The sequence below is a fragment of the Thamnophis elegans genome, chromosome 8 (genome assembly GCF_009769535.1).
Source record: "Thamnophis elegans isolate rThaEle1 chromosome 8, rThaEle1.pri, whole genome shotgun sequence".
Classification (NCBI taxonomy): domain Eukaryota; kingdom Metazoa; phylum Chordata; class Lepidosauria; order Squamata; family Colubridae; genus Thamnophis; species Thamnophis elegans.
The window spans coordinates 28,520,576-28,533,912 of record NC_045548.1 but is presented as its reverse complement, the minus strand read 5'-3'; the positions used below and the strand labels follow the sequence as shown (position 1 = coordinate 28,533,912).

At 37.9% G+C, this 13,337-nt stretch overlaps 1 protein-coding gene across 1 annotated transcript; it reads left to right on the top strand.

Annotated features, from left to right (window-relative positions):
• Window positions 1–4,213: 4,213 nt before the first annotated feature.
• On the top strand, window positions 4,214–13,032 carry TYMS (thymidylate synthetase). Its single transcript, XM_032223357.1, has 7 exons — window positions 4,214–4,490; window positions 5,866–5,939; window positions 8,028–8,202; window positions 9,605–9,706; window positions 9,885–10,060; window positions 11,302–11,373; window positions 12,589–13,032. The coding sequence occupies exons 1-7, from the start codon at window positions 4,286–4,288 to the stop codon at window positions 12,724–12,726; spliced, it is 942 nt and encodes a 313-aa protein (XP_032079248.1). The 5' UTR covers window positions 4,214–4,285; the 3' UTR covers window positions 12,727–13,032.
• The last annotated feature ends 305 nt before the right edge of the window (window positions 13,033–13,337 follow it).

Here is a 13,337-nt window from a genome sequence, read left to right as displayed (position 1 = left end):
GAAATGAAATTCACTTTTGGTTTTTGTCCCTCCTGCTATTTTTGTCCCTATAAATGGTTGCAGACACCTGCCATACATGCCTCTAAATATGCTGATAAAATATTCTTGGTATGTTTTTGTTAGAGATGCCAGCTTTCAAACAACAGCTATATTACGGGAACAGATCTAACAATTCTATCTGTAACTGGTCCTGCTCATAACCTCACCTAAAAGTTTACTTTTATACTACACACCATAAGAGTATAAAGGTTGTTAATTTAAACATCTATGATTTGGATTTTCAAGGAATGCTTTATGACAATATTTTGGATTTATTTTTATTTTTAAATCTAAAAATGAACATTGATAAGTCTAGCACGCAGCAAGAAAGTAGCCTATTCTTTTTTCAACAGTCATGTCTAATGCACCCTCTAGCGTTTATTTTTTGATGCATATACACAGAGCAAGAGGCTCAGATTGCACAAAGAAAAAGACATTAGAGTTTAATAAGCAAATACCCATTAATACGATTAGATAAATAAAGGTAAAGATTCCCCTTGCACATATGTGCTAGTCTTCCCAACTCTAGAGGGCGATGCTCCTCTGTTTCAAAGCCAAAGAGCCAGCATTGTCTGAAGATGTCTCGTGGTCATGTGGCCGGTATGACTAAACGCCGAAGGCACCCGGAAGGCTGTTACCTTCTCACCAAGATGGTTCCTATTTTTCTACTTGCATTTTTACATGCTTTCGAACATGCAACATGCATCTACTTGCATTTTTACATGCTTTCGAATATTGGCAGAAGCTGGGACAAGTAACGGGAGCTCACTCTGTTAATGGCATTAGGGATTCAAACCGCTGAACTGCTGACCTTTTTGCTCAACAAGCTCAGCGCCTTAGCCACTGAGCCACATGATTACATAAATAGCTCATGACAAAATCTGTGATGTTAATAGAAATTAGAACAGCAGTCTACTTTTCTCTTAACCTGAAGAGAATCCATTAATATTAGTGGTAAATACGATTTTCTGGCAACCTATTTTTGCCACTGAGTTTAATTACAAGTGTATTTTTATTAATAATAATTTCAGTTCCCAATACAAGTTATATGGTTATATACATATTTATAAATATATGTTATATGTGGTATTTTGCACTGATACAGTTGTTATATAACCAATTTCATTGTATTTAAGTACAATGACAATAAAGATTTTATTTATATATTATGCATTGATAGAACCTTTAAAAGTTAGCTAATTGAGCTCCCTATAGAAAGACACTTTTAAAGTATGTATTAATCTTAGGGGAAAACGTATTACAATATTCTTTAATTAGAAAACACTAAATTTCCATTTTATATATTAATTTGCATAGTTGAACTATAAGTTATTAAAAATTGTGATTCTGAATATATTAACTTCACTGTATTACAGAAATGGAAAACTTTATTACTATTTATAGTCTATAATCTGGATAGTTAAAATTAATTAAACTCTTTGAATGGGCTGCCACTTTTGTGAAACTTCCTTTGAAGTGGCTTGTTCATAGACTTTTGTCAGTAAAAACTTCCCCTAACTATAGAAAAGCATTAACTTGTTCTATGGGATTTCCATTCAAGTATCAGTTTTATATGATGCGGCTCAGGCCAAATATCACTTTGGAACTAGCTTTAGTAAATAATTATAATTAAAGGGTTAGATAGAGTACATTAATAAAGATGATTAGGGCAGCTGGGCATTAAAACATATGATAAATGGTTGTAGGAACTAAGTATATCTAGTCTAACGAAGGACTAGGAGTTAGATGATAGCAGTCTTCCAATAGTTGAGGTCTGTCACAGAGAAAAGGGATCAAATTATTGTCCAGAGCACACAAGGACAGGAGAATAGATGATGGGTGGAAACTTATCAAGGAGAAATTTACTGTCAGTAAGAATTAATGTGTAATTGCCTCCAGACAATGTGGATGCTCCATCATTGAAGGTTTTTAAGAAGGGATTGGAGAGCCATTTTTCATGAATGGTATAGGGCAGGGGTATCAAACTCGTGTTGTCATGGCGTTGTCATGGGACGTATCACAACTTTCCCCCTTTGCCAAACTGGGCATGGCCAGCATGTGATGCAAGCCACAAGTTTGACAGCTCTGGTATAGGGTCTTTTGCTTGAGCAGGTTAAAGTAGAAGACCTCCAAGGTCCCTTCCAACTCTTATTCTGTTATTTTCAGGCCTTACTTCAGCATGTGTCATAAAAATATATCCTGCATATAGAAGGATGTTAATAAATTTTGTAAAGATCTTTAAGTATCTCAGAAGTGGGGAAATTCTGAGAAAGCATTTCCTTAATGAAAGAATGTTTGAATATATAATATATGCTTGCCTGACAGTTTAGAAATGGTTATTTTCTGTGTAAAAGAATTATTGGCTTCAATATGGACTGTACTACAAGTATCTGTATAAGCATCCAGGTCATGGTTGTCCCAAAAGTGCCGTTGGAAGAAATGTCCTTCTGGGTTCAGTTCCAAGTGGGGAAAAAGACACTGGAAAAATGTAGGGGAGTTATTAAGAGTGAATCTGTTTCCAGCCTAAAATCATCTTTCTCCATCCAGGGAAATATAATATTCTGCCTTTTCAATATTTCCCAGGATATTTCATTTTTCTAGGAGGGGTGGGTTTTAACTTCCTACAGTGCTTTTATCCAAAAGGCAACGTGACTTCTTTTTTAATTAATTCTTTGAAATGTTTAGCTTCTCATCCAAGAAGCTTCTTCAGTTATAATTCTGGCTTCTATATTTGGCTTGATTAGATTTTTCCACAATATATTTTTATTTATGGAGCCATATGCTGCATGAAACCCTATATATAGATGCTCACTCTTGGCTATACATTTCACTTTAAAATGGTATCTAGTGAATCAATTGTATATGCTGGATTGCCTAGATCTAAATGACTATTCTTCTGTTAATAAATTCCTCTCAACATACAATCCTCTATTCTAACCAACTGTTTTTTAGCATACATTTTGGCTACTATTTCTAGGAAGTTGACAGGACTTTATCTTTAGGATGTCCCTTATTATCTTTTTTTTTTTATAAACAGGGTCTATAATAGAAATTTCTCATTATTTTGGAATGCAACCAGTATTATTTATGTAGGAGTACAGCCCTACTAATGGTGGTGAGGGCATAGGTGACTTAAGAAAAGAACTTAACCAACATTCTGCTCTCCCCCAAGATGAAAATGTAACAAAAAAGGACAAAGTAATAGTGAAGTAGCAATATCTGAGTCCAGTCATGACACCAGCTTCTATTACTGTACTATTCTTCTAGATCAGTGGTTCCCAATCTTTTTGACCATGCTCCAACCTAAGCATCTTTAAAATCCTAATTCCTCCCCCCATATAATTCTTACTTTACTCAGAAAGTGAACTCTCACATGGAGGAAGCTTAAAAGGCCATTAACTTGGTTTAAACAAGGTTCAAATTGCCCCCATTAAAAATCAAATTGCCCCCTGTGGGACGTGGGCCCCACATTAGGAACCACTGTTCTAGATCATATGAAATGCATCTTAATGACACAAATATACAATGGTGATACTGCCAGAAGATCAATTTCATGCATACTATACTGCTTCGTTAAGAACAATTAAAATTAGGTTGTCGGTGGCCCTTCTGTTTTTTAAATAGACTAAAACTGATGCTTTGATCTTAACAAGTTAGCTTTTAAACGACATTAGAAACGAGCTTAATCTATGTGTTGTGAAGAGGTAACAGTAAATTCGCGTCTTGCAACAAGCAGATTCAGAACTGGAATTAAAGTCACACCTTTACGTTTTAGATTTGTAAAAAAAATCCACTTTAGAATGGATTGAGAATTAAAATAGCCGAAAATCAAGCAGCTGCCATGAATCTTATAGCTTGAAAATGCAATTAGCAACTTAAGTCAATTGGGATACTCTGGAAAACAATATTTCGCCATATTTGCTAGTTTGATTTGTTAAAAAAAGAGCAAGCAAGGCGCTTGCTTCCGGCTGAGACCATTCCCATACGTTATTCTCCTCCCTCCTCCAAAGTGGGAATGGAGAATAAGCTCGTGGCGGTCCACTCACAACAGTATGTGGAATTGGAATCCGGAGGGACTGGACGATCAGCCAATAGCAATCCAGGCTCGGGGCAAACCTACTCCTTGGTTTCCTCCGATTGGCTTGTCGGAAGATGGGCGGAGAACGCGCCAAATCTAACGCTAGAATTTAGGTCCCGCCAAGAAAGCAGCACCGAAAAGAAGGCCGCTTCGCTCTTCTACCTCGCAATGCCGGCCGACTTGGACGTACAGGAGACTCCCGCGCTCCCCCAGGAAAAGACCCATGCCGCCTCCGGCTCTTCCCCATGTCACGGAGAGTTCCAGTATCTCCAGCAGGTCGAGCAGATCCTGCGCTTCGGACACAAAAAGGAAGATCGGACCGGGACAGGGACTCTCTCCATCTTCGGGATGCAGGCGCGGTACAACCTCCGAGGTGAAGTTCAGTTCCCCCCACCGACCCCATCCTCTCCTTCGGTTCCGGGCGCCTGTGGCTTTCTTTTGAGGAATTCAGGGGTGGGCGGGAACCGCTGCCGGTTCTGCAGCCTTGGCGCTGGTCTTGGAGCCTCTCGCTCTCAAAAACGGTAACCTGGTCAAGACTCTTCTCGGGGAGCTTTAAAAGGCACCGAATTCGCCTCGGAGGATAGAACAATACGCGTTAAAAAGGGCCGCTTTTTTATAATCCGTGAGCAAGAGAGAAACGGAGACCACCAGAGCCGAAGGGGCCGTGGGGAAGCCGGAGGAGGCAGCAGAAGATTTCGAGCCCGAGACCAGCACGGTTTCCATTATCCATCTTCGGTTCGTGACTCCTTGCTCCGGTTCTGCCTAATTTGGTGGGCAGCCATTAGGTCCGAAATTCCTTGCTTAGAAGCACTTATGGGTCACTTACATATAACTTGTCTCAAGCATTAAACTTGTCTCAAAAGAGGAGCAGTGATTCCCCCAGGTGGCACTCCCAAAATTTATTTAGTTATATATTTATCAGATTATAGCCCATCTTTTATTTTGGCAGAGAATAACGGTTTAAGGAAGGGCTTATAAAGGTAGTCCTCGACTTATGACCACAATTAAGCCCAGCATTTATGTTGTTAAACAAGACAGTTGAGGAACTTTTGCCACATTTAAATGACTCCCTGCAGTTATGAGTCAGTAACACGATTTAAGTGAATTTGGCTTCCCCATTGGCTTCACTTATCAAAAGGGATCTCATGACCCCAGGGAAATGGTCATAAATCACTTTCAGTGCCGTTGTATCTTCGAACATTCACTAAATGAACTGGACTACCTGTATTTTCCTCACAGCAGCAGCCCTGTAAGATAGTCTGGGCCATGGGGGTCTCCAACCTTGGCAACTTTAAGACTTGTGGACGTCAACTTCCAGAATTCCTCAGCCAGCTTTGCTAGCTGAGGAATTTTAGGAATTGAAGTCCACAAGTCTTAAAGTTGCCAAGGTTGGAGACCCCTGGTCTGGGCTGAAAGAGTGGCTATCTCGTCACCCGGTAGGGCTCCAGCTTCTATCACTCTGTGAGCTTTTTGAGGCAGTGCAGACAAAATACGTCAGGAGTATTGACAGTACCTTTATTGTAAGGTTGCAGTAACAGAATCTTGCAAGTCTGGAAGCATTTCTCCTGTCCTTTGATAAAAATAAAATAAAAGTCTGAATACTATATATTAGTATTCCAATATGATGAATTGATTAAATATTTATCTGGATTGTGTTTAATGGCTCTAAATTATGTACTGCTTAACTTTAGAAAATGTTCAGTTTATATATAACTCAATTATCTATTTTTTTTTAAAATTTCTTTCAGATGATTTCCCATTGTTAACAACTAAAAGAGTATTCTGGAAAGGAGTACTTGAAGAGCTACTTTGGTTTATCCAGGTATAATGCATAGTAATGGTTTCAGTCAAAATTTGATTAGACCCATTGAAAATAAAATAGAAATTGAGGTTTATTATAAATACAAATAATAATGCAATATTAATTCAGCAATAAATTATTCAGAGAGTATTCAGATGAGTCATGTTAGTCTTCTATTGGAAGCCTACAGAGATCTGTGGATAGAAGAGTCCTGGGTTAGATGTATCAGCCTACAAACCACAAAAGGCATGGTACAAACGTGGAATTAAGTATTCAACATTATCAATAATGAATAGTCTTTAAACAACCCGCCCCCAACAATATACAAGTAAACATATCTAAAATTATTGATGAGGCTAACAAATATACATATGTTAAAATTAATCTAACAATAATACAAATCAATGGGGGTCACCAAGAATAAAGTTAATCTTCAGAGTAGGTGGAACAAACAAGAAATAGAGGCACAAAACAACAACCTGAAAAGAATACATCAGAGTATTGATTGGATAGAAGTGACAGATACGTATGTTCTCTACCAAGTTAATTCTTTAAAATATGATACCAATACATGCATGTCTCACTTCTAAAAGAAAAGCATACTTCAGACTTCTAGTGGAGATTTGGCGAACTGAAGACAATTTTGTGAAAGGAGAAGACGAGTTTGCCCACATATGCTCTAGATCAGGGGTCCTCAAACTTTTAAAATGGGCCAATTCACGGTCCATCAGACTATTTGAAGGGACAGAACTGGGCGGATGGGCGTGGTTAGGTGATCATGTGACTGCGTGGGCGTGACCAATTTAGCAGTCATTAAACAATACACACAAATGAAACTAATTTGTTATGCTCCTGGGGGTGGAAAGGTTAGTGAAGGGATGCGGCTGCCTTGGAGGTGTACATCAAACCCTCCCTCCCCCCCCTCTCTCCCCTCCCTCTGGCCTCCTCAGTCTCCAGAACCACTCAGCCACTCAAAAACAGGCCCGGTTTTGGCTTCCTGAGGCCTCCATGCATCCCATTTTTAGCCTCCTCCTCAGCCTCCAGAACCACTCTGCCGGCCAAAAAACACACCCATTTTTGGCCTTCTGAGGCCTCTGCACGTCCTGTTTTTGGTCTCCAGAAGGTAGGTGGGGCAGACTTGTGGTCCCTCGTGTGCCGGATTAATGGCCGTATCCAGTCCCCGGGCTGTAGTTTGAGGACCCCTGCACTAGATTACTGCTTCTTGCATGGAGGCCACAGAATATGCAAGAGGTTTGAGGGTTTGAATGCTGGCAAACAATGGGACTATCCATTTTGCTCCTCTATCAATAAATAAAATAATTAAACAGGGTGGAGACTTTTAAAGAATGCTAAGAGGAATATACTTCAAATGCTACCCATTGTTCTTTGAAGATCTCACTGGATTAATTTTTCTAATTTTCCCTCTGCCTTGTGAAAAGTGGAGCCTAAAACAACTTCATGATTTGTCTAGTTAAAATCTATTGTCTATAAATCCATTCTAGTACTATTAAAAATTTAGATTACAGTAATGCAATATATTGCATCTTGCTAAATATTATGAATATAATGTATGATACTGAAAAGATTTCCCTATTTTTATTTAAAATCAGTTTTAATTTTTTCCCTATAATATTAAAATAATTATATTTATTATTTTTAACAAAATATTCCTAAAATAGTAGAATAAGAGAATTTGAAAATATAATGCATACAAAGTAATTAACAAGCAGAATCATATTTGGATTAAATTCAATACATTTTGTAGAATAAGAACAATATAAAATTGATCTGTCAAGGAAATAACTTCACAATCACTGAGGTGTTTCTTATTTATAAAACCATTTATAAGCACCTGCAAAGATGGAGTATATATAGAAAGCAATATTAGACAATCTGTGTACTCAAACTGGTACTCTGAATACTGCTTTACTGAATTGTCACGGGCAGCAATTAGAATCTTATCACTTAATGTTGGGAGATGTTTTCTTCCCTAAGTGTTTGGAAGTATTAGAAATTGATACTGAATTCTACAAATGTAAAAAAAATGACAAGAAATCTAAAGAGTTTATGCTAAATGCTGATAAATGATTTCTTTCTCATTACCCACAGGGTTCTACAAATGCAAAAGAACTTTCTGCTAAGGGAGTTAAGATTTGGGATGCCAATGGTTCTCGGCAATTCTTAGACAAACAAGGATTTTTTTCTAGAGAGGAAGGAGACTTAGGTCCTGTTTATGGCTTCCAGTGGCGACATTTTGGAGCTGAGTACAAAGATATGAATACAGGTAAACATGGCTGAATATTTGTTTTCAAGTATCCATAAAAGTATACTTTAGGATACTAAAGATGTACCGTATATACTCGAGTATAGGCCGACCCGAATATAAGCTGAGGCACCTAATTTTACCACAAAAAACTGGAAAAGTTATTGACTCGAGTATAAGCCTAGGGTGGGAAATGCAGCAGCTACCGGTAAATTTCAAAAATAAAAATAGATACCAATAATGTTTTTGAATATTTATTTCAAAGAAAAACAGTAAACTAGCGGTGTATTCAATGAAATACTTCACTCACCTCATGATGATGCTGATGTCCCGCTGTGATGATGATGTCCCGTGCAGCCGCGGGAGCGATGTCCCGCCTCCTATGACACACGGCACAGTGATTCCTATCATTGGATCACTGTACCAGAGGAGGTGGGACATCGCTATGTGGCTGCTTGCCATAACAAGGAGGAGGTGGGACATCGTTGCAGAGCGGCAGGAGGGGGAGGAAGGGGAATCGTAAGACAGCCCTGCATTACATTAGAACGTGAGGAGGGGGGATGGTGCGGTGCACGCTGCGCGGCAAACTGACACAGAGGGAGGGGAAACTCACAGGGGCACTGGGCCATTCACAAGTGTCACCCAGCGGCATGGCCCCGCCCCTTTTTCTCCTCCATTTCGGGCAAATTTTTCACTGACTCGAGTATAAGCCGAGGCGGCTTTTTTCAGCCCAAAAAGTGGGCTGAAAAACTAGGCTTATACTTGAGTATATACAGTAATTGTTAAAACTGGCTTGATTCCAAAAAATGTTCAGGTAATCTTCATTTAATTACCCTAATAGGAATGGCAACTACCACAAAATGAAGCAGTTGCTAAGTGGAAAACCACATGACTATGCTTTCTGAATGGAAAAACAAGTGTAAATCGACTTGATTTAAATCAAATCCATCCTGATTGGAAATAATTAATTTTTTTTCAGTAGTTATGTAAATAATACAAGTATGTATTGTTGGTCCTGACCTGTTTAACATGGAGTAAACTACTGTTTACATCTATTGTTAAGTACTTTGATCAGTATGGAGTAGGAAATTTAATTAACAGCTCAAATTTCTCCTAGAATTAAAATGGATTTACACTATCACTAGTTATTAAATGGCTTACATTTCTGCCCTTTTAATCAGATGACATCATAAAAATATATTTTGTATTCGGTTTTCCAGACTATCTAAACACTGATGCACCATGACTGATGCTTCCTATTTGGTTTATTTAGTAGACATTTCCAGAAGGAACTTGCAATTCTTAAATACTCTTGTGTTTAGTGAAATAATCTCATAATAAATGAGCTAAACAACTATTAAGAGTGAGATTAGTTCTTGTATTGAAAAGTATTATAAATAAGCTTGCGTTCACTTTTTTGTAGATTATACAGGACAAGGAGTAGACCAACTACAGCAAGTTATTGATACAATCAGAAACAATCCAGATGACAGAAGAATTATAATGTGTGCTTGGAATCCTAAAGGTATATTATAACATTTAATGCTGAGTCATTAAAGATTTAGTTATCCATGATAACACTTGTTAGGAAAAAAAATAATCTCTATCTTAGAAAACAAAGCTATCCAGGATAATTGCACAAGCAGAATTCTTTTCTTGGACTATTCTTTTTTTTAAATTTGGCTTTTTGTTTTGCTTTTCAGATCTTTCTGCAATGGCTTTACCTCCATGCCATGCTCTCTGCCAATTTTACATTTCAAATGGTGAACTCTCTTGTCAGTTGTATCAGCGTTCTGGAGACATGGGACTGGGAGTTCCTTTCAACATAGCTAGTTACTCACTTCTTACTTCAATGATTGCCCATGTTACAGGCCTGAAGGTATTCTTATCTTATTTTCATTGGAAGTAAGGAAAAACATAAACAAATCTCAGGGTGAACACAGTTTGGCAAGGAGTGAAACTATCAATATTTTCAGAAAGACAACAGAGAGGTAAATTCTGGCAGCACTTTATACTACTCTGAAGAATGAGAGCTTAACGGCATCAGCAAATGTTCTAGTATTTCTACTTGAAAAACATTAGCTAGCATGAGAAAATTGTATAACCATTTGAATTCCACTTCCTATGCTTATTGTAAAAGACATGGTATTTGCAATGGGTACAGTTTGGTACTATGTATTTATGAACAATTGGGCACAAGCACTCCCAATTTTCATGGGAAATAGTTTATGTGCTTTAGTGGTAGACTGAATTGTTCTATTTATGATACTTAACAGTGCATTCAACATCTGCCTCAGTTGGAAAAAATTATATACTGAGGCTTAAGTATGGTGAGATGCAGAAGGAATTTGGTTCCGCTTCATGAAGATGTATAAAGATGAGTGGTAAGGGAGGAAAAAGCCTTGTTGGCAGTATTGAAACCTCTATGTAACAGGACAGAATTACATATCTTATAAACTTTTTTGCTTATCTGCAAAATTCATTGCAGTATTTGCAATAACTGAAATAACAGCAATCACTACATGACAAAGATTGATGGATTGTGGAAGTGGGAAAAATGAAATACACATTCAAACTTGATTCAGAAAAAGGAAGATGCAGTCCTACTAGGAATCTGTAGTAGTTAAGGAGTTGGACCTTGGTGCAGGATTAAGTTCCCTAAATAGAACATATTGGGTGACTTAAGACATTGTATGAGAAAAATAGGGATTGAATGAGACTGCTCTTCTTTCCCAAACAGGTGAGATCTGTTTAGGAAACTTGCACTTGAATTCAACAAAACATGAGCACAGTTCTACTGCTTAGAGCTTGGAGAGAAAATTGCATAATCCTGATCCCTCCCCATGTATCAGATGAATACCTGGATGGGAATTCTGTCCTAGCCCAATCTATCTCCCTTGGTTAATGCTGTAGTAGATGATAAAATGAGGGAAGGCTCCATTTAAAGCAACCTTGGTTCTCAGAAAAGCTGCGACATAGACGTAAAGATATACTTTTAGAGTATGAACAAACGGGTATAGAGAATAATGACAGTACATTCATAAAACAAAACTTGTCTAGCAGCATATTTCTTCTGTTTATTCTTAATTCATCACTAAATAATACTCTTTTTTTATATAGCCTGGTGAATTTATACATACATTAGGAGATGCTCATATATATTTAAACCATATTGAACCCTTGAAAATACAGGTAATTATATCAGTTGATTATTCTCATTGTTGTTTTAATATCATTAAAAGCATTATGTGTACTGAATACTCCTCATTTCCATCAGAACCTGGATGACGTATAACTTTTAAATCTGTCAGTAGTGCTTGACATTATCAACAATTCATTGCAACACTGCAATTGGAGGAGATAGCATGTTAGCATAATCATTATATAGATAATATTTTTCTAACTCCAGCCTAGGTTGGAAAAGAGATGCAGTGAGACTTCTGCTATCAGGATCTGAATGGGTCAAAATAAACAAAAGTTGTTTCCCAACAAAACTGAACACTGGCCTAGAAACCTTTAGGTTTTCTGGTAACTTCTTTTCTAGATCTGGAAAGGGTTGTGCTACCTTGGAAGAAGCTTGTCTGTGACCCTCTGTAGCTTTATGGATATCCTGGATTAATGGTTACTGCAACAAAAAAAAGGTGGAGTGTTTGGCTCCATTTATGTCCCAATTACTTTGTGATTGCTTTATTACAATGTGCTGTCTTTGGGCCTACTTTTGAAAACCACTTGGAACCTTCAGTTGTTGCAAAATGCTTACAATTTAATAGTGTAGCATTTTTAAAGCTGTTGAATTGCTACTGGCACATCATCAGGTACAATTATGTATTATGTTACCCTATAACTGTGATGGCGAACCTATGGCATGTGTGCCACAGGTGGAATGCGAGCCCTCCGGGCATGTGACCTATCACCTAGCTCAGCTCCACCGCACATGCGTGCACGCCTTCCACTGGCCATCTGATTTTTGGTCTCTGCCACGCATGCATGGGGGGGTGTCACGCAAGCATGCATGGGGGGGTCATGCACAGGGGAGCATGGGAGGTGCAGCAGGGCACACCCCTGTGCCCCATTTTTGATCCCAGGAAGCTTCAGGGGGGCCTGCTAATCCCAAAATGGAGCACAGGCAGAGACCAAAAATCAGATGGCCAGTGGAAGGCGTGCACGCATGTGCAGTGTGTATGTGTGTGTGGGCACATTGCATTATGGGTGTGTGCGCACACGCGCTGTCAGTTTTAGCATGCAAGGAGAAAAAGGTTAGCCATCACTGTCCTATAAAATAGACTTTTTTACTGTTTTAAATTAAAAAAACTTACATAATTTACTAATAAAAATTATATTTAATAAGCAATGTTCAACACTTAATTGAACTCTATGTCATGTAATGTATATATATTTAAATTTCAGCTTCAGAGGCAACCAAGACCTTTCCCCAAGCTCAAAATTCTTCGTAAAGTGGAAAACATCAATGACTTCAGAGCAGATGATTTTGAGATAGAAGACTATCATCCACACCCAGCGATTAAAATGGAAATGGCTGTATAATGAACTTTTTCTGCGACTGTTTTAATGTTCACCCTGGAGTGAATGCATTTAAGCATTTGTATTCACATCTCTCAAAAGGTCAAAAACTGTTTTTAAATGTTCGGTTTTCGTATGAAGCTTAGATCTGCAGTAGACTATTATATATGCATCATGCACTGAGCATATAAAGGGTTTCTGTAGTTTGGAATTATCCAATAAATCTTATGTGTTGTAATAAATGTTAGATGAAATCTTAAGGGAAAGATGTACTGCATCACTCATTTTTCAAGCTAACCTGCCAAAGTTCTAATAGGAAAATACTGTAGAATAGAAAAAGCAACAAACATAGCTTGGGGAAGTAGGCAGTCAGCAACTTTAAAATGAAATAGATTACGGTAATTTGAATGCTTTCCAAAATGGCTGGGAAAAAAAAGAGAGAACTATCCAGATTGTTGGTTTACTGAGCTGTCCCGTGCATACTTATGCAAAAGACTATCTGAGCTGTAAGAATTGGGATAAGATTGAATAGCTTATGCACTACCTAAAAGCTACATTTGTTTTCCCAAGTAGTGGAAGCAGATGAACGTTATTAAGACAGGTTCTCCTAAGAGTAACAGCTATTTGTTGGTTAA

Excerpts from the sequence above, each read along its gene's own strand:
- TYMS (XM_032223357.1), top strand. The coding sequence starts at position 4,286 with ATGCCGGCCGACTTGGACGTACAGGAGACTCCCGCGCTCCCCCAGGAA. Across the intron at positions 10,061-11,301 it reads CCCATGTTACAGGCCTGAAG|CCTGGTGAATTTATACATAC; the intron begins GTATTCTTATCT and ends TTTTTTATATAG. Across the intron at positions 11,374-12,588 it reads TTGAACCCTTGAAAATACAG|CTTCAGAGGCAACCAAGACC; the intron begins GTAATTATATCA and ends TTTAAATTTCAG.